Source organism: Watersipora subatra, chromosome 11 (genome assembly GCF_963576615.1).
Source record: "Watersipora subatra chromosome 11, tzWatSuba1.1, whole genome shotgun sequence".
In the NCBI taxonomy this organism is placed as follows: Eukaryota; Metazoa; Bryozoa; class Gymnolaemata; order Cheilostomatida; family Watersiporidae; genus Watersipora; species Watersipora subatra.
This window is the reverse complement of record NC_088718.1, coordinates 28,027,677-28,054,574: the sequence shown is the minus strand read 5'-3', so window position 1 is coordinate 28,054,574 and position 26,898 is coordinate 28,027,677. Positions and strand designations below refer to the sequence as shown.

Genomic DNA, 26,898 nt, shown 5'->3' with positions numbered 1-26,898 from the left:
ACAAATGAATTTTCTGTCCCAATAGGCCCGTGATATCGACAATAATTTATCTCGAACTTGAAATTTGGAGATTTGTATACTGATTATATTTAGTGGAGCCTCGGTCTCAAACGCTTCGGTTCTCAACCAACTCGGTTTTGGACCAAATACTTTAAGATTTGTTCATCTCGGGTCTTGAACATAAATTCGATTCTCGACCAAACCGGAGCATGCGCATTGGAATTAGAAAAGCTCCGGGAACAGCATGAAAACATTCGTTTCCAAACGAATAAACAATTTACGCTTCATAAATTCTTTACAAAATGGTGGAACCATCAGGGACGATGTTTCCTCTACCGAAGGGATTTGCTAGGGAGATAACCCCTCAAGTCGAGTTACCGTAAATTGTTTTGGAGGAAGATTCTCCTTCAAAAGATGTGAAGTGAACGTGCCTTTGCTGTTTGTATTTTCTTTTTCCTACGATTTTTGATGTAACTCATCTGCTGCATTTTTTGCTGTTTCCTTAACAATTTCTGCAATTTTTGTTATTGTATCTTAACTTTTAATGTTTTTGGTGTTTTAAGAGCAAAACATACAAAATGTTAACCTTTGTTTTCTTTTACAAATATCATAAATAGAAAACATTTTATTAAAATTAAACACGATCTATATCTACCCGTTTTTATCTATAGTATGCAGTATACAGTACATTTTATGGTGTAAAATGTAAAATACTTCACGAAAGTGTTTTCTTGCCTTGGAACGGACTAAAATTTATATACATTTATTCTAATGAGAAAAATAGTTTTGGATCTCGAACAATGAAAAAGCTGAAAGTTATGAAATTTTAAACTTACAGTGGGATCAAAACTTTTACAGTTGTTTTATTCACTTTTAATTTAGTTGTTCTGTACAAAAACATTTCCTCATAATATTAAGTTTGAAAGTTAGTTGCTAACAAATTTTGAAAACCTTTACAGTTGTTTTTATTTTCTATTTTAATTTCTTTCAACTACACAAAAAACTTCTCTCATGATATGTAGTTTAAAATGGCAAATGTTGTTATATGTTAAATACAAATGATTTTTCTGGCCAAAGACAGAAATATTTTTTGATAACCCGGGCAATGCCGGGTAGCACAGCTAGTATTGTATATATATATACATACTAGCGAAATGTGCGGCGTTGCACAGGTAATAAAATCAGCTTATAAACAATGAGAGGTAGTGTAGTTACCTGTCACTTGTTATTAGACTGGCATATTGCCAATGGCTAATTTGAGTATGCTTACTGATAAGAGCTAACTACTTGCTCTCAAAGTTAAGCACTCGTACAATTACGCAACTGCTCTCCGTGATGTTGCACCGTAACAGAGAGCGATAGCATATTTGCACCAATGTAATGACATACGAGGTCTGATCCAAAAGTTCCCGGAATTGAGTTGTATACTCGTGCATATTCACACGATGGAAAAACCCATTGCAGGGTTGGCTGGGAAACACCTCTGGAGTGTTGTCACAAAATTTCAGGTTGCTATGACAATGCGTTCTCATGTGAGCTAACGATATGTCAAGGTCTGTCCGGTGCTTCGGTATTTTTTTTAACAAATTTATCGTCATGCCTAATCAATCGGAACAGCGTATTTGCATTAAATTTTGTGCGAAATTAGGGAAAAAAAGTACTCAGACAGTTGAAATGTTAACTACAGCTTTTGAAGATGCTGGTCTATAAAGAACACAAATTTTTGAGTGGTACAAACGTTTTTGTGAAGGTAGAGACAGCACTGAAGATGACGCGAGGTCTGGCAGACCAGCGTCGGCAAGAACCTGCTCGTAAATTGACAGTGTGAGGTCACTAGTCATGCCAGATTGACGTTTAACCATTAGAGATATTTTGAGAGACTGGACTTATTTTTGGAACTGTTCAAAAAGTTTTAACTGACAATTTAAACAATTTTTAACAGATTAAACGAGTCGCAGCAAAGTTCGTGCCAAGCTTGCTGACTGATGACCAAAACGAGCTCAGGATGCACGCTTGCAACGATTTTAAGGAAGCTTTCAAGAATGATCAAAACTTTATTTTAAAGGTCGTAATATCCTTGTTTTTCTTAATTTCACACAAAATTTAATGCAAATGCGCTGTTCCTGTTAATTAGACATGATGATAAAAAAAAATTTTTAAAATACCGAAGCACCGGACAGACCTTGACATATCGTTAGTTCACATGAGAACGCATTGTCATAGCAACCTGAAATTTTGTGACAACACTCCAGAGGTGTTTCCCAGCCAACCCTGCAATGGGTTTTTCCATCGTGTGAATATGCACGAGTATACAACTCAATTCCGGGAACTTTTGGATCAGACCTCGTATATCGACAACTAAATCTATCAAGCTTGTACGGCTCAATTGGTAAGGGATCCCAGCAACCCTAAATTGTTGTGTCTTTCGGATCTAGACCGTAACTTGGAGGTCTCATTTGCCAGGTACCACAAGGTACCACATCAAGGTACCAAACTGACAACGTGGGCGTGTTAAAGATCCACCTCTGTCCTTCACACACTGAGCAAGTGAAAAGGCTACCTGGCTCTGCCAGACTGGACGTGTTGCACTAGCATCCCTTTATGTTAATCTGACAGTTCCGGAAGTAGTATAATATACTGAGAACTGGGTCACCTTTTCTCTTCCATAATGCTCGACCCAAGCATGCATCACTAAGATGCAAATTATTGTTGAAACAGACAGACGGCAAGGCAGGATATATAATATATATATACCATATAATATGTATTATATATGCTATATACAAGCTGTATTAACTCTTATGTTGTAGTGAAATAAGAATGTGATTTATAATGGCTGCATACATTAGATTGATGAATATTGATAAAATGTCAAAGATTATTCAATGAACAAAGTAGTTTTAGGGTTTAAAAAGATAACATAGTTATAGTTTCTGTTTAGTCTTAAATAACCCAAAAAACTAAATAACCAGGGATGCTACAAAATAGTAAATAAAAGTATACAGAAATGACAACTCCCAATTATGACTGCATACAATAGCAGCTAAATGTACGCTTACTGATATTCAGAGAAAATAACTCCTAATATGAGTTGATGGCATCCAGTAATCATTGCACAAACATTGTAGTGCTTATCTTTGGCTCAAATTCTATTGTGAGAATCTTGAGTAAAATCTTTTCACATTTTTGAACATTTCCAACTTTTAGTACGTCATTTTACAATATCTTATCTATATAAAACTTTGAAAATTGATCCATGAAATCTTGACTATTTTGTGACGTCTCATAGACATGCAAATGCATGTGACGAAAGGACATGATATTTATAACACACTAATGAACTTGGTAGCACGGCATGAAGTGTCACCCTATGTTTACTGACTTGTAGGAATATAGTATAATGTACTGTTTTGGTGTTTTGAAAATTCATCTCTCTTAGCTCGTCTCATCTCCTCAGTCATATTGTAGTAATAATTATGACATCACTGACTGTTGTCTTTAGCTTAGTCTTCCTGTTATTTGTGAATGTTTTGGTAACCTTTGCCTTTCAATTTAGGTGGCATTTTTCTTAAAGGCCTATTTGGACTGACAAATGTTAGTTGCACTAGTAGTGTATTATAGCAGGTAGCCTGCATAGCTATTATAGTAATTTATTTATAAACCGATCTTAGTAAAAATTATTGCTTTACATTATTAGCATCATATCTATTATTACATTAAAAGAGATTTATTTCACATCAAATTGCATCAAAATGCAAATGTTGTAGTCAATAAAGGTATCTATATTTAATGATTGATATTAGAAATTTATTTTTTACCAGTTCTACCAACTAAAAATTAGTAACTCTTCTTGTGACTGGTTATAATGTTGATAACTAAGATTTGAAACGCCAATCACAAATATTTTATCGTATATGAACAATAAACATTTACTATCATCAGTTGTAATCTGAGCCTCTGTGATATTTAATGTGGTGTTGTACTATTTATATAAATTAATTTTAATATAAGCAGTATTACATTAGTTTATATTTATAACTAATTATAACTAATAAAATAATTCCTATGTAGGTAGTAAATGTAAATGGTAATTTGAAACCAAATAAACAATGAATATATTGTAAAATATTATGTTATTAAAATATAAAATCTTGCTAAATATTATATTTAAAAGTACTAGGGTCAAGTGGGGTAAGTACACCATCGAAAAAGGGTAATTCAATTTTGCAGTCTTACTGCTTTGCTTTAACTAAATATTTGAGTCTAATATTTGTCATTGTGAAACTCCAGAATGTTCTGAGCAAGAATATCAGCACTAAAAGACTGTTAATTAAATATCATTGCTTTATGTGAAGCGCTAAAAGATGTGTGTCTAGGTGGTGCATTTACCCCATATACAGGGGTAAGCGCACCACCTAGCCTTCTTTGCCATTGTTATGCATTGGTTGATAAACAGAGGCAAATGCACCAAATTGCTGATATTGAAATTATATAAAATTCAATAGAGATGAAAAAAAAAGTTTTTTGAGCTCGTACCGCACCACTGAAATGTTGATCGTATTGAACATTAAAATTTTAAAAATTAGCAATTCTATACCATTGAAATTCAAGTGACCAGTTTCACTCAAGTGAACCACAAATTTGACATAGACTAACTCAAAAGTATAACAAAAAAGACTATAGAGATTGGAGAACTTAAAATGAGATTGAACCGTCTCTTTTGATGGAGAACTACATGTGTGCTGGGTGGTGCACTTGCCCTGCCCTTGTTATATATTACGGTGCACATAGGTTAATGTTAATGTATACTACATAGGTGCACTTGCCCCTGTCTCTAAAATTATCAGGGGCAAGTGCACCACCCCAGTTAAAATAATACAAAATTATTTGTTTGGATTAAAACAAGAAAAAAAGTAATCTATGGACAGACACCAGTTGCACTCAATAGTTAGCCAAAACAAATATCCGCTAAAATGAAAGTTATAAAATTAACAGTGAACAGCTCTAAATTTAAAGCCAACTACTTAAATAGCGCATTTACGTTTTTGTTGCTCACTTCACAAAAAATTTGAAATCCAGAATGCAGGGCTTATAGCTTCCTGTGGAGGATCATGGGTAATAGTCCTGCAACTCATAGACAGCTATGCAGGGATTGGCTGATAAAATATCAACAGCTGGTGCACTTGCCCCAATGGTGCACTTACCCCACTTGACTATATTCAATTTTATGTAAAAATGAAAACAATTTACAAATGATGTAATACTTATAACCATAATGTTAAAAACAAAATATTTAGTGCTTTTTTAATGTTTGCTTGGTCATTATGAACTATCTTGCTATTTACTATCTATCGGCAATCGCTAACTAGAAGAAAATGACAGGTGACCAGAATATCTTTAAAGCACATTATTAGTGTAAGACAAGCACGTACATGTAGTTTACGGTACAGTATATAAAATCTTTATTTTAAACCAAAGTTCACTACCAGTCTAGGTGTTTGCTTACAATGCAAATCGCTAATGGAAATGCAGTTATACTTACACTAAAAATAACGACTGTGATGACCATTTCTGTTCATACATACCCTCATCAGTATTACTATATTTAAAAAGGTGTAAAGTTAGTCTATGTTATTGAAACCAGCAGGGGGCAATTCCAAAGATCTCTTCTACAATTATTTGTATATTTCATTTTGCAAATAAAATAGATAAATTTTTTCCCACTGTTGAAGTTGGAAACTGAGATAGTTTTAGATTAGCACTGCAGACGTGATAATCATAGTTAAAGTAGAATGCTATAATTCAAATTTTCAAATGTAAACTTTTTTGCAATGCTGATGTTTCAAGACTAATTATTATTGTAAAACATTGCTAGATGTGCCAACATTTCTATTTTATGACAAGTTTGTTTGAATGGAGTAGTAAGGAGTTTATAATGATTTTTACGTATGAGCCTATTACTATTGTTAAACAATGTGCAGGTACCTACCCGTTTCAACACGGTAGAATAATACCAACCTTTGGGTCCTCCTCTGCTTATAAACCAGTAGTCTCGACGAGCCATGACCTCGCCATAAAGCTGTTAACATTATACTGTTGCACTGTGATAGCTTTAACACTATCGCGATATTGCCATTGACCTTGAATCTTAGTTTTGTCTCACCATAGCCACAGACTTCACTGCACTGCATAAGACCTTGCAACCTGATTACACATTTAATATAATGGCGGCAAGTTTCAATGACCAGCATCGCGCTGTTCTGCAGCTGCTAATAACAATAAAACTGCTGCTCGGAGATTAAAATGCTTGCAAATTATATTTAAACTGCAACAAAAATTTGTTTTACTTTAATTTGAAAAAATTTTGGAATTTATATTTTATCTTTATACAGAAAACAACAACGATAAAACTACCTGATACCTCCACATGGGCTACCATCTCAACACTCAACAAAATATTTGTTTAAACTTAACTTTAAAGTTAATAATCCTTGTATTGTAAAGTTTATCATAGAATAAAATGTGGAGATTATGAAAATAGAAAACTTTGTTGTAAACTTACCCATTATAATATATTTTCAGTCAAATCTTAATAGAAGGTTCCCAAATCTGGCAAGCCTCATAATAACAACTCTTGCCCATTTAGAATATCAACCAATAATCTTATGTGCATGCTTTGTTGAATATTGCTGTTTGACAACCTTGTCGTGCTGCTGTCTTATTATGGAATGTGAGGGTTCTCCATTAGTCCAGTTAACCAAAGGGGTGAGAATTAATAATGAAAACTACCGGCACACAATCCACTACAACATACTACAATAGTACTAATAATAGAACTCGCTGGCAGCAAGAATTTATTCATTTATTAGTTTATTCTTAACTCTTGAGACAATTATTATTGTTTTTTTGATTGAAGAAATATTCAAAAGAATGATAATTCCTATGTAACGATTATAATTAATTTCAGGAAAATCAAATTATACCGTAATCAATAGTACCTGTTATATAAAGAAAGCGCACAGCAATTTGGTCACTCCTTGTATGTACCCAATTCACCACGACAAGCATGGATTTTTTGGTTGTCAATTCAGTCATCAGTAAGATCTCATGACCATTCACCAGGCATGAAAGAGAGTGAAATCTGTAGGGAATCTGATCTCTCTGAGCTCCAAAAAGAGTAGAGAAGATTATTTGCTGCCTACAATCAAGGGAAGGGGATGATATTGGAAAATCAACCTAACCAAATAAAACTTGACTATCATACATGATTCAGACCTGCTGGCATCATTTTATTAGCTATTGCAATACGAGATGATGCAGCCCATACGGCAGCGTTTACTACCTGTGTCGTAGTTTTGAATACTACCAATACGGTAATATCATAGATATATAAACCTTTATATATCTATGGGTATCTATGGGTATCTATATCTATGGGTAATATTCAATCGCTGATACTACCATGGCCGTAGTAATGAGAACTGAATACTACCAGTGTCATATAGGGAGAGTTACGCCAACTGGAGTTACGTCATTTTCGATAGTTCCAAACAAACTCGCTTTGCAATATAAAGTTTTGTTGAAAATTAAGGTATTGAATCAAAAATACGACTTACCGGGTATACACAGTCAAAATCACCATTTTTTTAGCCTTTTTATATACCACAAAGATCGTCATAATTTTCTGATTCTTTTCATGTATAATACGAGCATCTTATCTGTAGCTAGTTAGATTTACACCAGGCTAAAATCAAAATTCCGTTTATCTGCCAGCGTGGAATTATTTCGATCTTTGCGTCAACACTTTTCCCCTTTATTTTTTATAATTTTAAATTTAATTGTGATTTACACAGCATCTTCATCATAATGGTTAATTGTTGGGCTGTGGGATGTTCAGGCAGATCAGAGTTAGGCCTACAGGTTTTTCAATTCCAAAAAGATCCTGAAAGAAGGAATGCATGGATTGTTAAAGTGGGCAGGTAAGATTCATGTTGTTTTTAGTGTTTGCAATTGTATAGATTTAGATATTACTATAAGTTTAATGTTGAAATGATTAGTAGGAAAGCTAAGGATAGTTGTAGACTATTATTCACAGCCGTGTCAGGCCTATGTGAACGGAGTCATTTTTTATAATTTTATTTATTTAAATAGTGTCAATGTGAAAATTACAGGTTGGATTCTGAAAGTAGTGTCACGTGAGAAAAATTATAAAAATAATATTTTAAATAATATATGTAATAAACTAAATAATATAATATATTTGAATTATATAAATATATTTTTGTTTGTATAAATATAATGTATTTCTAAATTACTCGTAGTGTGGTGCAAAGCTACAGCTTTGTCACTGGAGAAAATTTAATAATATTTTATAAATATGTATGTATATAATTATTCAAACTAAATGAAAGTTTCAAAATTTAATAAAATACATCTTATAAATGCAATTGTGTTTTGTGTGTGGTTCTATATAATGTTGTGTAAGGTAGCACTCCTGACTGCTTTTCTCACGTAACAAATAAATTTTTCGAACTGGCAAAGTGGCTCTTCCTGCCAGGTAAAGAAATGTTCTCTATATCAATCGACTGTCAAATCAATCCTGCGAATTTTGTGTATGATCTGTTACCGTATCTGCAATTCTGACACAAGTTGTCTTCTCCTGAATATTTTATACTTATCTCTCAGCTCAGTAGTTGTCTTGCCTCGCTTGGGCAACAATGTATGTTCATTTGTAGAATGAGTGTTGTTTTATCAGTATATAGCCTCTCTAGGGCGTAAATTTCAAGTGCTGGTTGCAAACTCAAATATTGTTGTCGTATCAATAATAGATTGGCCTATCTCAGGCTTCGATATAAAGTATATTTATCAATAGCAAGCCTCACTTGGGCATAAAATGAATGAAGAAATTTGTTCAAATAATTCGTTGTTCGTAGTATAATAAGTGTATATCTCGTCAAAATGAGTGATAAAAACGTGTCCTCAGAAACGTACAAATGCTATCGTAGTATTCAGCCAAATGGCTTTATCTCTTCGAGGCAACAGTTGTAAAAGGGGTATACGATTTCACCCACTTGGCCTCCCTGGCCCGCTCTCTGCCTTAATCACTTTCAGAGGCTCCTTATATACCAGCTGTCTGGGAATAATAACTTCTAATTGGTTTCTAGTCAGCATTTTGCAAACTTTGTGCAATTGCTGACTGTGCATATCACAACAGACCAGCTGTGGTGGAGCGGGTGAGCTCATCTTTCTGGGAAGCCCATGATGTTTAAAAAACTTAGCCAATTTTCTGAGTGTGGAATTTATAAAAGTGTCTCTATCTCTTTTGTTTTAGCTTTAAAAATCTAGAAAAATTCTGGAGTATGTATTTCGCTCCATTCTTTTTATTACTATAAAAGTCATATTTTTAAAAAATTTATTTTAGCTGTGAAAATTCTTAAAGCTTATTTTTTTAAGGCTCTGCTTGCTGCTAGAAGCCAGCTCCTTGGGAAATTCCATGATTAAATGGAATCCCATGGAGATATAGTTGAAAGGACTGTTTTTCATGAGTTTGATAGTTTCTGAGGACTGCTTTGACATTACCAATGTATAAAAAAAACAAAACTAGCATAACACATAAAATTTAAAACTAACATAAAGTAAAAAGCATAAAATACAAAGATTAAAGTGTAAGCTCAAGTCATGCAGTTATTGTTTATGTAAGATACTCAATCATTTGTTGTAGCTCGGGGATGTATGCATGGAGGCTCTCTTCTACTCTGTACAGGTTCTCTATAGGATTGGATGGCTGCTCAGCTCTCACGTCTTTTCTTTCCGATGTTTATGCAATATTTTGATGAGCTGTGTTGAATCTGAATAAGCATATAAATAAATATATATATTATGGTGAGATAAAGTGATTTGTGGTTTTCCCGGCCAGCTAGCATCTGACATCCTGGGGTGGTCTGTTTGTTGTGCTAAGATGAATAGGTGATTAAATTTCCTTTTTGCGTGTGTTGTTGTCTTCATGGGTCATAGTAGTTGCTGGTTTCCTTGGCAAAATAGGTTCTCCTGTTTTATTCTAGAACTGATATCTGACAGTAGCAAAAGGAATCCGAAACTTTTGCAGCTAACTGCTTCTTCTAAACTTTGTGAGGTTAGTCAAAATATTATTTAGAATTATCTTGTTATACGTATATACGTACATGTATATCGGTTTTTAAACATACCTGCCAACTCTCACGCATTGGGCGTGAGACTCACGCAATCACCCCAAAGAAAAAATCAAAAGGCGTGAGAACTGCGTGAGATTTTTGCCCCAATTTCCACCATTTTATATATACTATTATTGACACATAAATTGCCCCAAGCCAAATCTCACGCATTGTCCTACTCTTGGGTTGGCAGGCCTGTTTTTAAACCAATTGATATTCTTATTGTCATTGTAATTAATGCTGCTAGTTGTTAAAATAAATTTTACAATTATAATAAATGCTAATCGTAAGTTTAGTTGTTTGTATAGTACCACTATTGTTTTTGTCAAGTTTTATTATTATTACCAAAGTTTTCTTATCTGTTGTAATGATTTGCATTTGTGTTATTATTGAAGTTGATAAAAATAGCATATAGTATCTTGCATTCATTAAGAGATAACTGGTTAAAAGTATTAGAAAAGTTGTATAGGCATTTAAGAATAAGTTGAATAGTATAATAGTAGTGGCCCTATTAGTAGGCCTAATAGTAATAGTAGTTTTCATATTACTGTTTCCCTTGCTTACCTCTCCTCTTTTTTATTTACTTATAGAGACATTTTGAAGAAAAGTGTTTTACACTGACTAAAACGGAAAAACGTCGACTGACAAGTGATGCTATTCTTGCTCTGTTTGCTCACAGGCCACCACCTGTCTCCGAAAAAAAACTGCTTTAAAAAATACTATAATCACAAGCCGCAGCTCTTCTGCATTCCCCATCACAAGCCAAAATATGGGTAAGGAAATTTTTTTCATTAATTTCTATATTCAATTTCTCATTTATTGCTTATGATATATCAAACTGTGCAACAGATTTTTGCAAAAGTAATTTTATATTACAATCAGTTTCAGTTATTAATTTGAATGTATCTTTTAACAGGTGATTACAAAAAGGTATGGAAACAAAATTGCTGTGTGATTAACAATTGTATTCTTTATATATGTAGCTTTCTTACACACTCTAACTTTACTAACTGACACTCACTTCTATAACATTTTCCCAATTAATTAGCAGTACAGCATTTATCTTATCAGTTGCTGTGGCCAGTAGAATTTAGGGGTTCAGGTATAAGTGATATGTATGATTTAAATATCTGTCTAACATACACGTATTTACTAATGAATTCAATCCCTCATCGCCAATGATGATAAATTGCTCTTGCTGCACATTTTCAATTCACACAGGCAAACGTTTCTCACATTCTATTCATATTGATTTGCAAGTTTATGCGCTATCCGGAGAGCAACAGTGCTCCCCATTTGCTGATGCTTAAATCTTAAAAGTGACTATAATTGTCATTATTTTAATATGGTATATTTAGATTTTTAGAAATTGATTCACCGAATGTCTTGGAATCAGAACTAGCGACAAGTAAGCCTACAACTTTGATCACATCCGAAATCGAGAGCATAGAACGAATGTTACGGAAGAAGCTTAAGAAAGTATGTTGTTGGTAAAAATTGAGAGGGAGATTACTGAAGCCCTTGAGTATGATGCTAGCAACAGCTCCGTAATAGGAGAAGTGATGTTACCTGGCCATAGTGGCCTTGCTAGTCATGGTTTAGTGGTTATGCTTGGAGGTTGGTGACGTTAATTTCTTGTTTATTTCATTTATTACTTTCCTCTTTGTGTCTGCAGTTTTACCACTAATATTACATGTACTTTGAATCCAAGTGTTGGCTGTATCTTTGCAGGAATTACTGAAAGATGGAAACAAATTGTCGCATTCCATCTCACTGGTAAATCTATTTCCGGGGACAGTCTAGCTTCTCTTATTATTGATGTCATAACACATGCAAGCGGTATTGGTCTGAAAGTTGTTGCTGTTACGTCAGACATGGAGTCAAACAACCAAGCGATGTGGAAGACATTTAGTATTGAAAGCAAAAGGGACTCACCAGTCAGCTGTATTCCACATCCTGTGTCTGGTGATAATGTACTTCATTTCTTAGCTGACGTTCCTCACGTTATTAAAAATTTAAGAAATGCGTTTGCCACTCATAAAGTTTTTACAATAGCTGACGATATTTGTAAAAAACATAATCTTCATTTTAACTGCATAAAACTCTCCCATGTTTTGGATCTTCTTGAATTTCAGTCTGGTAAAGACTTAAAATTAGCACCCAATCTGTTTGATAAAACTGTCTCGTCTACAGAACACTTAAGCAAAATGAATGTGGCGAATGTCATGCATCTCTTTAGTAAGTCTGTTAGTGCTGCTCTGAGGTACCTCGTTATTAAGGAAGGTAGAGCTGAGGAGTATTTGACAACGGCTTGGTTTATTGACACAGTCGACCATTGATTTGATTTGAAGTCCTCTCGACATTCGGTAATGGCTTTATCTGAACACAAACTTGACGCTTATGCCGATGCTCGTTCATTTCTTGATGATTTTATACAAATAGTTCAGTCAATGCGGATAGGAATCAAGTATGCATGGAAGCCAGTCCAAGCTAGTATTCACCTATCTACATGATCCGTACTCAACATTTGTGATGACACGCTTGACAACATGGAGTTCTTACTCACCTCCAGGTTGACACAAGACTGTATCGAGAACCTTTTCAGCTTGGTAAGATGTAAGAGTCCTGTGCCAACAGCTAGAGAATTTAAATATGCTCAAAAACTGATCACTGTGGCAGAGTATCTCAAACCGACCAAAGCTTCTAACTATGTAGAAGATTAGCGAGAGTACTTCGGAGATTTATTGCCATCTACCATAGAAGTACCAACTGCCGAGCCTTTGCTCATAGATGTATATCTGGCTTCATGTGAGGAAATCAGCGCAGCAGAAGAAGAGTCGTTATACTATCTTGCTGGCTGGCTGCTTGCTCTGTTCAAAAAGTGGGAGTCTGTCGTGAGAAGCTTTGAACCTCATCTTAAGAACAACCATATAGGTACTTTGATAGCTTCTAAATGCATAGAGAATATTGATATGCTATGTGAGCTGCCCACTTGTCATGCTATATTGCAGAAACTAGTGAGAAAGTTAGTGAATGTTAGACTTCATATTTTATGTAAAAAACATACCTCCACCTCACAGTCAGTGCAGTTTGGTAGCAAAAGCATGGCCATGCGAACACTAGCTCAGAATATTCATCATTAAGTGTTGTTGAAATTTGATGCTTTCTGTATTTTTACTGTACTCATTCTTGTTGACTAGTATTATATTTATATATGTTATAAACATGTGCAAGTCAGCCATTGCACACAAAATACTACGTTGGCGTACCTTACTATAGTACTAGTACAGCTTAGCTTCTTTGACTTGTTTATTCGAAGTTAATAATTTTTATTGTAACATTACTATGAAAGATTTTCTATGTAGTATAATATGCCCTTTTAGTATTCAGTTTTTATTATGGAAAGTTGTTCAATTTTTACGTTGTACCTCATACTTCTTGCATGTTTAGTTGAAATCTTTGTCCGTAATAAATTTGTGGTTGTCCATTAATTTGCATAAAACAAGCCTGCTTATAATTTTTATGAACAAAAAAATTGGCAAGTGATGATATTATAAATATAATTATCATTGTGAATACATTTAATTGTTTGTTTGGTCGCCCAAAGTTGTGAAATTGCAAGTAAACACAATTTAGCTAAGACATTCTAGTGCAGATAATAAAAGGTATTTACTATAAAGTAGCAAAAAACCTGTAAATATGAAGTTCTCATTTTTACAACTGCTATGTGAGTTAGAGCAAAACCTGAGCTTTCTTGTGATATACTTGATAGGGCTCTAAGGTTACCCAAAGTAGTTTTATTAACTGATAAACAAAGACAGGTAAGTGCAGTCCATTGTAACTCTATATAAAAGTAGGCGTGGCCGATGTTTGCTTGGAACTTTTGATGCGTTTGTATAGGCCCCGTTGGTGACGTAACTCTCCCTATACGACACTGAACACTACTTCACACGTAGTATCGAATCATTGCTAAAACTGGTTAATTGTTAATGAGAGTTATCTTTTCTTTTCATATCTATGCCAATTTTGTTTCTATGGTATTTTGCTGTTCATGCAGTTTTGTTTCTATTCTAGCGAGTTGCATTCAATGTTTTTATAGTAATTGAATTGACGCTGGACTGGTGCGGTAGTGAAGTGTAATCAGTGAATAATTATTTTTAACTTTTGCACATCAAGTTTGAGCTGGATATCGAAACTACAACATTCAAAGGTAGAGATTTAACTGTAAAGTTGTTTATAAAATAAATTTTACTGAAAGATTTAAATTTCTGTTTTAATTAATTAAAAATATTCATAAATCTAAATGTAACAAATCAATCAAGGGACGGCCTTGGGCAGGCAGGCTTGTGTTGAATGAAGTGATGCATCGTAATAGTTTATTTTCATTTTAGTAATTAATCAGTAATTAATTTTTCATACGAACTGGTACTGTATGTTATTAACATAGCCTACTTCGTTTTTTATTAATTGATAAAAAACAATAACTTTAATGTAAAGTTTAGTAGTAGTTAGTTATGGATATTAACATAACTAACTCTTTTTACTTGTTCGGTGAATGATAGAGAAAACAAAATGGTTAAACAAACAAAGGTTATTTATAAAATAAAGTTAGCAACATACAGTAGAACAGTAGAGTATAAGTAAGTATGAATAAATGAATTATATAACTCTCCCAAGTCCAGGCCAGTGATTATATATAGATAATCCTCAAATGAAATATTAAATGAATACTGTAAATTAAAATATAAAAATTAGTTAGAAAAATAATCCTATATAAAATAATACTAATAACTATTTCACTACATGTTACTCTATGCATTCACTCACGCAATCCCCTACTCTTAATGTGTTAGTTTCTAAAGGAGTGCTTACATGTTCTACACTATATCTAGTTGATATCCTTCAACCAGAAAATTTATTTATTTGAAGCTCATACATGTATATTTGTGTAGTCTAAGCCTCAGACTTAAAACGTGTGGAGTTGATGGTGCCCACTATCCAACTCCAAAATGAGCCAAAGGGTCATCATACAGCTGGCCTGTGTTGGGTAGTCAATGGGGGTAAAGGCACGATTTGCGTATTTATCGTGTGTATTTTGATTGTTTTAGCATGGCTAACTATGACCGGTATCTTGATGCCTGTCTTAAAGAGCAGGCGACTAAACGTCCAGCTGCAGACTATCAGGGCTATTTGAAAACATGCATTGCTGAGCAAGAATCAAAGCGCAGCAAAGATAATACAGGATATTCCGATTATCTGGCGACAGTACAGCAAGAACTAGGCAAGGCAACTGAAAATGGTAAGTGCTGTTTTAGTTCATAAAAGTCTAAATCAGCCGGATAGAGTTCTAAGATGCTTTAGGAAAAGTGCAAGATTTTCAATGGCGGTATTCGGCTTTTTACTTACCGCAATATTTTCTCTTTTTACCCACTTGTTTCATGTTTCAGCACATATGGATAGTGTCAATATAGAGAGTGCCACAAGCCACACGTGTATCGATATTGAGGCCACCCAGAAAGCTCTTAGCTCTTCGCACTCCTTGAAAAACAAGCAAGATTCTTGTGGTAAACTCAATAATTAAGTCATACTCAGTTATCATTGTTTTTATTCAAGCAATTCAGACATCGGAAACGTTGGGGGATTGGAAACCTTTTTTAGTGCAACTCATTAACAATAAAAAATGCAGCATAGTCGCATTCAAAATTTATAATGTTTCATTGCTATGCTCTGATATTCATAACTAAATGTGATTGTTGACTCAGGATATTGAATGAGTTGCTCCGCTTTCCTTATTAGTCCAGTGCATGTGATGCTGAATTGTAAAATATCAGAAAACGGCCAGCAGAAGCTTTTTTGATTATTTTAAAATGGTTGATGTAGCATAAATTAACTAAAATAAAGTTCTTGGAATCTGAAAACTTGCCATTTCTAGTAAAATGTTACAAAATATAGTTGCACTATTTCACAACGCGCAGTCATGATTTTATAGTTACTACGCCATGTTAAACAATCCGCTTTACTATGAGTAATCCGGTTTGTTATTATTAAAGAAAGTAGTGCGTAAGCCGCATGCATGTTTGCAAGTTGAAATGAAGAAAAAGGCTGCTACCTCATGTGCTTTTCACTGTCTGAAATCAGAAAATGACAACTGCAACGTGATTGTTTTATCATCAAAGTGGCTCGGCACTGCTGAGTCATATGCTCAGCAATATATTAACTATTATCTTGAGCCGCAAAGGAGTTTATCTAGACTCTATTTGCAACGATCTTCTAAGGGACTAGGAGCATCATCATCTTCGACCAGTTCCAACACCTCTCAAGATATCACTATCAGCTGCCATGAGAAATGCTACAGCCATTTCACTCACGAGAAAACATTACAATCAGCTCAAAGGAGAACTGAAGTGAGTTGAGTAATACTATCTCAACCAACAATCTCCTTTGCTTATAGCCTTTGGAAGACGCCATGAGAGTAAAATAAAGTTGTGTCACTCTGAGAAAACATTCAGAAAGCAGAAAAAAACAGAAACAAGCTATAAACAAAATTCCCAATTTTATTTAAATACATTTTCATTTCAGATTTTTCGCTCATTCAGTATTACAAAAACGATCGTTTTTGATCCTCAAAACGGCTTTTTTTGTTGCTAGCAGAAACCAATCTATTGTAGTTTACTATTGGTAAAAAAATTAAATAAAAAAAAGACAATAATCTAACCAGAAATCAGTTTATAAAAAACGTTCGCGTGGTGACATAATAGTCGCTCTGCCCACCAGCGTCAGTATCGCAAAAGGGTTAAGGCTTATTTATATATGAGATGCAACTGTTTTACGCAGAGTACACAAAAGTCTAGTGTGTATGTGTAAAATGGTCTGACTCAGTGTTATCAAGTTACCTGGTTGAGAACCCGCCACCCCAGCTTGGCCTTTCATTCCATCATAATAAAAACCTATTCTTTGCAATAATGAATGTAAGCTTGCACATTTTGCGTAATATCACCACAGCCAGAGACAGACCAAGCTGTCAATATTAATGAATCTCAATTGGGAAATGAGGGTATAGGGGAGACACCTAGGCCTGCTAAGAGAAAACGAGTGGCAAACCAGCGACCAATCTTACCTCCAATATGTATTCTGTGTCAGAAGGAACGCAAGTACAAGACTGGATGTGTAACCACTACTATTGATAAACTCTGAAAAACCCAGTCCAAACTGCAAGTATGTCAATGAAGAATGTTTAATTAACCTGTGATGGCTGATTTGATCTAGTTGGTTTTATGGCATAGTATTATTATGGCGATATCATCCAATTTTGACCTACTAAAGGTAACCTGTGATTTATGGTATATGTTTGAGTTGTGCTATTGGTTGTGCTATTTTTCAAAGGTAAACTCCAGGACTGTGCAGAGATCCTTGGAGATGAACGTATTTTGCGGGAGTTTAGCTGGAGTGATGCTGTCGCTCGAGAGCTGAAGTACCATAAATCCTGCTATGATAAATATGTATATGACGCCGAGAGGTAAATTTCCTATTCTATTTCTTTTTAAGAATATTATTATTGTTAATGCTTTATAGTCTCTGTGTGAACAGGTATTCTATCTTTGATATTTGTTTGTCATGTGAAACACTCAACACTGCAAAGCATGATTTTATTTAACAGATTATGCAGGAAACATGATGTGGTATGTATAGAGTGTGTAGAATAATAGGTATAAAAGGTGTATGGTATATGTTGTGATTTGTGTGGCCTTCCGCTATAGAGATTGACAATCTGTTTCAGTTGTAGTTTGAGGCAAAACAACAACCCCAAACATAGTGACGCTGAACTAGATTATTAATAAATCTCAACTTGAGACTCTTCATTATGGATCATAATTATTCGGCAGGGGGAAATAACTCACCTCAAACATAAACCTATCAGTGCAATGTAATTTTAGTATAAGAAAAACAAATGATTTGTGTTATATAAATCTTTTTCAACATGGCTTCATTATTATCCTGCTAACATCTACACACCCTATGACTGCTAATAAAAAGCTTTCACATGCTTGTCTAACAATTTGATATAAAGCCATTGCTGTTTATGGTATGAATTAACATCGCACATATATAGACTTTATTTCTTTTAAGCCCAACATTCCTCCACCTCAAGATAATGGCTGGCACATGACTAAAGAAGACACTCTAGAAATAACTTGGTATCAGAAATCTGTCATACCACCACAAGTTCTGAAGACGGTACAATGCAAGTGCGACAAAAATGGTTGCCGCCAAAGATGCTCATGTAAGATGGCCAACTTACCATGCTGCGACCTTTGTGGCTGCACCAATACAGAATGCACTAACAGGGGTGTGAGAGAAGATGAGGAGGATGATGATGAGGAAAATGAGAGCTAAATCCTATTATTAAGTTATCAATATGTATGTATTGTTATTTATCAAATCTCAATGAAAACCACAATTATTTGTTGAAGTTGTTTTTCTTGTGTCTGTAGAAAATACATTTAATAACATAATGCATCTATTCACTTGTGTAATAGTTTAGGACCTAGGTATGAAATACATTGATATAATCACCTTATATATAAAACCAAGTTAAATAGTTGTTTAAAAGCCTTTAGGTCACCTTAGACTGCCACGCACACAGTACATGTGTAAATGGCAAATGTCGCTGCCAATAAATTTGACGCTGATTGAGTATTGGCAAGGTTGGCCATTCCGACAAAATGAATTTCTAAAGACATACATTACAGCTATCTTTTGGAACAGTCAAATCCTGCTCTGCTTTTGGTTTCCTAAACTAAAAAAAATTTAACAATTCAGCATCACATGCACTGGACTATATCAATTGTGCAGTATATGAGGCAATTCTATGTAACTAACCATGCACTGGTGCAATCATACCACTCTGTGACCATATTTTAGAATACCTTCACAGACCAGCAGGCAGACAAGTAGAGATGCCCCGATTCTAAATTCACCAGCCGATTCAGATACCGATCCGGTATACCGATCCTAATTGAAAAATAATCCGACCCAGATCTTTTGTGTTGCATAGATAGTTGTTCATTTTATTATGCAAATACAAACATAATGCAAAAAAAACATGAATATTATTGTATTTATTTGTTTGCATTTATGGAAAAAATATATATACATATTTACATACTGACATACCGTGCATGTAGTAACAAAACAGTCCATGTTTCTTGTAATTTGTAAATAAAGGTAATTAATGTTAGTGGTACAGTTCTATCTGTGATAACGAAGTCCCTCTTCTATTGTTGGATGAACTGCTGTGCCTTTACAAGTTTAGAGCAAATCAATGTTTCTTTTAATTACCGTTAGTGATTCAATTATCTCAGTAAGACGTCTCTTTCTTCCATCATAATCAATGTAGCCAAGCGTACTGAAGGGGGATTCACTTGCCACAGATGTTGGAGGACAGGCTACATACCGATACGCCACTGGGGTTACCGTTTTTTGTACAATACAAACAATCCATTGTATCGTCAAGAACAAGAGCGTGATAGATAACTTTATGCGTCGACTGTTTAAATTACTTTCGTAATGCTAGCAAATAGAAATATTACACTGCGTTCTTGTCTCCCATTTTTGTTATCTTGTTCGTGATTGCCTGCAATAAATCCTGTCGCTGTGATTGGGAAATGCCACACTTTTTGTTTACGTTCTGGCTAAAAAGCTTCCTTCGCTGTGTTGATCAGGCTATAGATATGAAATAAATTGTGTGGCAAGCCTGAAATTCATTAAGTAAAAGTAAGAAGCTTACAGCTGATGATTTTTTATTAGTATAGCAGGCTAAAATACAGTTTTCTGCTAAATGGTTGATCTGTAAAAAGTATCGGAAGGTTCAGATTTTTTAAGAAAAGATCGGCCGATTCCGATTCAGATACTTGACACCCATATCGGCACCGATACCGATTCCGATACCAAAATTGGGGCAACTCTACAGACAAGTATCCTCGGAAGTACGTGTAGACTACTCACAATACGTCAGCTTAGTGTCTGGTTAGTATTAGTAGCATGGTTAAAGGCATACATGTTGTTAACTCTATCAGATGTAAATAGTGTGATTGGTAGGCATAGGTATATCCTGACATTCACTTTATGACACCCCAACCCCACAAGAAAAATATAACTGCACACAACAGTAACTATTGTGCCATGCAGTTACTGAGTACGAGGCTTACAAGTTTCATGTTCATTACAATGAAACGACTTTCATGGATCATAGCTTGAACAGCAATGTCTTCACTCAACCCATTGGAAGCCATCAGCATGGCATAAATAGTCACCATTGCCCAAAGCAAAGGCCTTTTGTTAATTTCAATACGATCATGAAATTTACTAAATGACTTAAGGTGGATAGGCTTATTTTTCTAGCCACCCTCTCTGGCTAAGAATCCAAAACCTACTTGTAAAATTCATTATATGGCAACTTCCTCAAAGGCCTAGATGTGCATTATTATCCCACGACCAAACAAGAACGAAGCGAATGATTGGGAGATTTATGATAAATGCACATGTGCACACAACTCCTGAAAAATTATTCGTTAACGGCCATCACCGAACCCTTGCAACGAAATCCTATCAACAAATTTAACTATTTTTCAGTAAAGTCGTTTAAGTATAATAATGACAAAAAACGCATATAAACCTATTTGAATATGTCACCAAGCCTTTGAAAGGTTACCGCAAATTTCTAAAACTAACCCATCTGATCGGATTATACACAAATAGACAGATTAATTTGGACGAAAATCGCCACAAAAACGCTTGAAAAGCTTGGTTTATTAGTAGTTTCGACCGACCTACGAAATGCCAATAAAGCCATGCGACAGATAGTAGAACTATTTAGCAGTGCGCAATTCAGCACGAGAAAAACGTGCTCATTTCACCAGTCTATGGCATTGTTTAATTGCCAAGAAGGTTTGTGTACTGTTTGAGGTGTAGACCGATTTACAGGTACGAAAATGTGGTAAACACTTTATCAGCCTACGTTTTTGTCCAATTACCGAAGGTTTTTCAAATTATCTAGAACATCAGCCAGATTTCTTTACATCTTATCTACAAGATAGGGCGTTACTACAACGCTCTTTTATGACAAGATATTTTTTTATTTCACTCCAGTTTGCATAAAACTTCCAGACGCGTAAATGCCAACACTTGCTTTCTGTTACATATCGCTGTCAAAACCATTCTACATTCACAACACAACCAACTTTCAAACTGTATATTACACATCAGCTTGCCGTTTATCTTTTAATATTGCATTTCAGAGATATAATAAACATATTTCTTTATTGTTGTTGTTAGTTAAATTACATACAGTAGGATGGGTCTACAGCTTGAATTAATATTTATTTTATTATTGTAAAACATAAGTTTGAGATAGTTGAATATTTATTTTATTAATATTTGTTTCTGTTACATATCACTGTCAAAACCGTTCTACATTCAACACAACCAACTTTCAAACTGTATACAGTGAAGCTCGGATAACTCAAACTTCAAGGGACCGAGCAAAAGTGTTCGAATTATCAGAGTGTTCAAGTTATCAGAGCACTGTCACAAGTCCATGTATTTACTTATTTATTAGTAGATACATGAACATATACAAACTATAATATAAATCAAAAGCACAAATGGCTTGTTTCAAATTAAATGCTTCTAATGTAAAGTTTAAAACGTTTTTATCAAAAAGTATAGAGATTTTTCTATCACTTGAGATTGGTTTGTTGTTTGAGGTGATGTTATTGCCAGGACGTTTTTAGATTGACATTGGCAAAACTTGATCGTTGCTGAAATGCTCAAAGAAAAGACATCTTTTTCTTTTGAGCGTTTTACCTATGATCAATTTTGCCGATCTTTCTTGAAGTTTATGGAAAGATTACCTTACTTTACCTGGGATTCGTTAAGAGCAACACTCCGAGGTAGTTCAATTAAAAGTTTTACTAGGTTTTGCGGTACATTGTATATCACTCACGCTTTTTGAATGGATACTTATTGAATGTACACACGTATTTTGTGTTTAGGTCAAACGATGAATAGTTTTTTTTAGCTAAGACAAAGTATACGTTTGATTTCAACAATTTTTAAGACGTTTTAAACATTCAACATTCCGACGTTAATTCAACACGGAATCAACGTCGGAAAACTATTCATCACGGGCTAGCCGGGTCACGCACTCAAGGATTTTCGCCACGCAAATACAAAACAAAAACATGCTGTTTTTGTTTTGTATGTGCCTGGCGAAAATCCTTGCGCCCGTGACCCGGCTAGCCCGTGGTATTCATCGTATAGCAGTATAAATCAAATTTCACCAAACCTTTAGAACAGTCGTTGACAAAAATATTTTGCCGATGGAGGTAATAACGACGCTTATGAATTACGAAAAGTTGAGGTTTACCTCTATGGCTTGGAATAAAGTGATTTTCTAAAGCGATAGCAACCGTTTCGGTAGCCGTTGGGCAAAAAACAGTGCGTTATAACAGTGTTGAATTCGAGTTATATAGAGCCATTTATCATTGCGTGAGAACGGACCAAGCAAATCCAGTCGAGTTAACCATGTGTTCGCTACATCCGAGGGCGAGTTATCCATGTTTCACTGTATTACAATATATTTTACTTTTAATATTGCATTTCAGAGATATAATAAACATATTTCATTATTGCTGTTGTTATTTAAATTACGTACAGTAGTTTAGGTCTACAGCTGGAATTAATATTTATTTTATTGTTGTAAAACATGAGTTTGAGATAGTAGTAGATTAGGTCTGATTTTTATACAACCTTTTGTTTTGCATAATTGACCTTTTGAATTTCATTTAAAAACTACTTGACAACTACCTTGGACATACAACCTCCCAGAACATTACGTCGTTGCCTTTTTAGAGTCGTGCTCACTCAAATTTATTTTATATCATCTCAAACAAGTCTCATTTACATTATACTCTGTCAATTCCTGCTGTGAACTACTTTTTCAACAACCAAAAGTACCCTTTCTTTTTTCCATTATTACTTTGGTCGTGGGCTGTATGACAGTGGAATTTCTAGTAATATAGGTGGTGATTAACTAGCTAAGCTCTATATAAACAGAGTTATTAAACTGCAAGACCAGTTAACAACAAGGTATGAGATATGTTTGCTTACCAGGGTAGTAAAGAACTGTAGTTGACTGATGGCAATGATATACCCTCACTCACATTGAAGCTACACAGCAATCAGCAAGTGAAACTCTTTATGATTGAAATCCTGTTTCTGGTATCAAACAGCCAATGTTGTATTTTTCTGAATTCATCAGCAGCATGATTATTGCCTGAGTCTTACCTGGCTACTATAGCGCTTTAGCTACCACCGCAGCCAAATGAGTTTGCGTGATAATATGATGTGTACCTCAATGGTATTTTGACTCCTTTGAGTTCAATGTGAAATTGTTTTCCTTTTCAGATAATATAGAATCTGAGCCAAGAAAAACAAGAAGGACATTTATAGAAACTAGTGAGGAGGAATGGGGTTTGGTCAGAGATAGATTGTTCAGTTTGTTTCAAGACGGAATGGCTATAATAACTGCAGTACATGATTTAGGTAGCATTTTTGTTATTTGTCAGAACTTGCCAGAACATTGATTTGGATGCTTAAAATTGTCTCTCCTATGACTTCTTAACACAACATTTGGCGGCTTAAGATCAAGAGCTCAAGCCATTAGGATAGTTCGCCAACAATTGACGCCAACAATTGACGTTGTATTTATTGTGCTTTAATTTACTTAATAATTGCTTCTCCTAGGTCAAAGATCAGCACATTATTCAAGCACTGAGTGCCGGGATTGTCTAGGAACAGAGAGTGAATCATATGAACAAAAGATATACATAATTAATCAGGGTTAGTTGAGTTTATACTGGTGATGCAGGACAATGGCTTGTTGAAGTTGGCTGCGACGTGACAAAACCCAAACTGCATAATCGAATGTGTTAACAAACATCCTTGTAAAGTGTGTGGTTTGAAGTATGGCCCATCATGGCTTTATGATCTTGCCGGCTGAAAGGCATAAACATTCATGATAGTGAGGTTGGACTCCCCTCCATGCCACAGCCTCTTGTGGATACATAGTATATAACCAGGTGTTTCATGATTGTGGTTAACGGCCCAGTCAATCCATATACCAGAGTTTTTGATGCTCCGAGAGTCACAAGGCTCAAAGTATGATGTTTGTTTAGTCGTGTCATGTTTTACCACACAGTTTTTGTTCCTTTCATCTCTTTTTTTATCAATTGAATGACAGTTCATGTGTATAATTGTGACCAACCAAATAATATCAAAGTCTTCCTTCTAAAAATAGGCAATACATTCCGATTTTAGGTTTCAGGCATCTATCCTGTTATGTTTGTCTGACATGCGCAATCAGGGAAGACCCAATACAGTTAATGCCCCTCGGATTGTTTCCTTTATTTCCAGATAAATTTGTTTTCTTCTCATTTGAAGTTTTGAATTTGTTGTCTACTATGACTAACTTCAATGCTTTAGTTAGTTATGCAACTATAGCCAGCGCAGTTAACTTCAACATGAAGAAGAGTTTTCAGGTATGTGAGTAATGTGCTGGTTCATCGATCTTTTTTGTGTGTAGGTGTGTAGTAAACTTTGCACGCTAATTAAAGAATAGAGAAAGCATAATATTATTATGCTTTATTAGTTATCTTGAGGTGTTGACTGATGTTCTAAAAAAAGAATCAAGGAGATTGACCCACTAGAAGCTGAGATATAGCCAGCCAAACACAGGTCTACCTAATAAAGAATCAGAGGAAAACCCTTCGAAAATCCCGAAAACTGTGACGTATAAAATCGACTTAATGGTCATGTGTCGGAGTTGCGCACCCTTACCGCCGTTATTTATAATGATGGCCAATGATTGTTTTGGCTACGAGATGTGAAACGCTTCTCGCGATACTAAATAATTTACAGACTAGCTCTGGTTTTTCAGAAAAATCAACCACACATTGTGTGGTAAAGGCTTTTGCCCACAACCCCTCGCCATGATTTTTAAAAACAGAAGAGCAGATTTTGACTATCGTGCTTCAAATTTTAACTCAATCTCCACGGATATGCTCCGAAGATCATCTGTTCAACGAAAGGCGCATGTATAGTCTATATGCGATATCCGCGAGTTGCAGTTTGTTTAGAATAAGAAATAGGAATGGGACTTTTTGTTCCTTCATCATTTTTCTACTGTGTATCTACTGCAGCATTCTTCTACTGTGTATCTACTGCAGAGTTCGGTTGATTTTCATGATTATCGTCACTATGAACAGACTGTAAGTTCACTACAGCCATAATCTTAAAAAACTAACCTGACCGTGCTGCTCTTGCTATAAGAAAAGAAAACGATAACTTTTGATTTGATTTTTCTATTGATCTATTATCTTATCTATGATTATTTTTTATGATTTATATAATAATCATAATGCATATTATACAAAATAATAATATAACTGCGTACAGAATAAATGATGTAACTAATATAATTTGTAGAAAATTCCAAATGATAACCGAGATTGATGATTGATTTAATTGATTCCAATTATTAGCTATAGTTAAAAAAATCTGAACAATGCTAAAGATGAGTCTGAATAGGGAAGCTAAGTAGAAGAACAGCAAAACTGAGCTGAACTAGCAAGATAGCGAAATGTTGCGAAATAATAGATGCGAGTAATTATTTTATGCTAAAACTAATCTACACGTCTGAGGGACTGGTTCGGAATTCTAGGAGCGATGATTGTTAGGCCCAATTTGATTGTTCTATACTTCCAGGTATTAAACCAATTAAAACGCCGTGATTGTTATAGGAGAGCGCATTAGTTAGCTTAATTGACCAATGGCACACAAGTCGATTTCATACGTCATATATTTATGATTACCAAAACACTTATGTTTTTTTGGTAGACCTGTGTTTGGCTGGCTATATCTCAGCTTCTGGTTGGTCGATCTCCTTGATTCTTTTTTTAGAACATCAGTCAACACCTCAAGATGAATAATAAAGCATAATAATATTATGCTTTCTCTATTCTTTAAACTCATGATCACAAACAAACCCCCCTCATTTTCCAAGTGTGTATAGTTTTGAAAATGAATGTCAGTTTACTTATCAGTTACAAATCTCTAACCAAGTGCATGATGCCAGTATTTGCAAGGGGTGTACCCCAAAACGATTTCAATTGGGAAAGGAAGCATTTTCACATTTGGCACACAAGCAAATGTGAGCCATCGATAACTTGTACAGCTTTTTTCCAAAATATCAGATGAGGAGCTTATCTCACAGCTTCTGATTCTTAATAAATGATGGAAAGCAAATGATGTATAACTCACCTAAACTATGCTATTGTTACACTTCTGGCAATTTCTGAGCTATTTGGGGTAGTCTTCAAGCTTCAAACTAATATTAACATTGGTGATGATCACAATGTATTTTGCACTTCATATTTATTTACAGATGTACAACGTAAGGCCTGAAGTTATCAATTGTGTCATGAGGGAGTGGAAGAGGTTGGAGGAACTAGCAATGAGTGAGAAACATAATTTTCTACAGTGTCCAGCCTGTAGCACAAGGCCACACACCATTAACGTTGATGGTAACTCTAAGCTATACCGCTATAAGAAAGCCGGAGGGTAAGTACTCCTATACTGCCCGAATTCC

At 34.8% G+C, this 26,898-nt stretch overlaps 1 protein-coding gene and 1 long non-coding RNA gene across 5 annotated transcripts; both read left to right on the top strand.

The window, feature by feature from the left end:
• The first annotated feature begins 14,310 nt into the window (after positions 1–14,310).
• On the top strand, positions 14,311–26,847 carry LOC137408706 (uncharacterized). 4 transcript variants are annotated; one of them, XR_010980116.1, is made up of 6 exons: positions 14,311–14,400; positions 15,299–15,489; positions 15,638–15,754; positions 16,466–16,594; positions 23,997–24,092; positions 26,695–26,847. XR_010980116.1 is itself a non-coding variant. In XM_068095282.1 (4 exons), the coding sequence occupies exons 2-4, from the start codon at positions 15,300–15,302 to the stop codon at positions 19,160–19,162; spliced, it is 357 nt and encodes a 118-aa protein (XP_067951383.1). In that variant the 5' UTR covers positions 14,311–14,400; position 15,299; the 3' UTR covers positions 19,163–19,213. The 4 variants fall into 4 exon arrangements, 2 of the variants coding, with proteins under 2 accessions (XP_067951383.1, XP_067951382.1); XR_010980117.1 differs by lacking the exons at positions 23,997–24,092; positions 26,695–26,847 and adding an exon at positions 17,197–17,213; XM_068095282.1 differs by lacking the exons at positions 16,466–16,594; positions 23,997–24,092; positions 26,695–26,847 and adding an exon at positions 19,113–19,213.
• LOC137408707 (uncharacterized) lies at positions 17,005–18,526 on the top strand. The gene is made up of 4 exons (XR_010980118.1): positions 17,005–17,405; positions 17,574–17,706; positions 17,848–17,869; positions 18,318–18,526. It is a non-coding gene; the product is annotated as an uncharacterized lncRNA (long non-coding RNA).
• Positions 26,848–26,898: the final 51 nt, after the last annotated feature.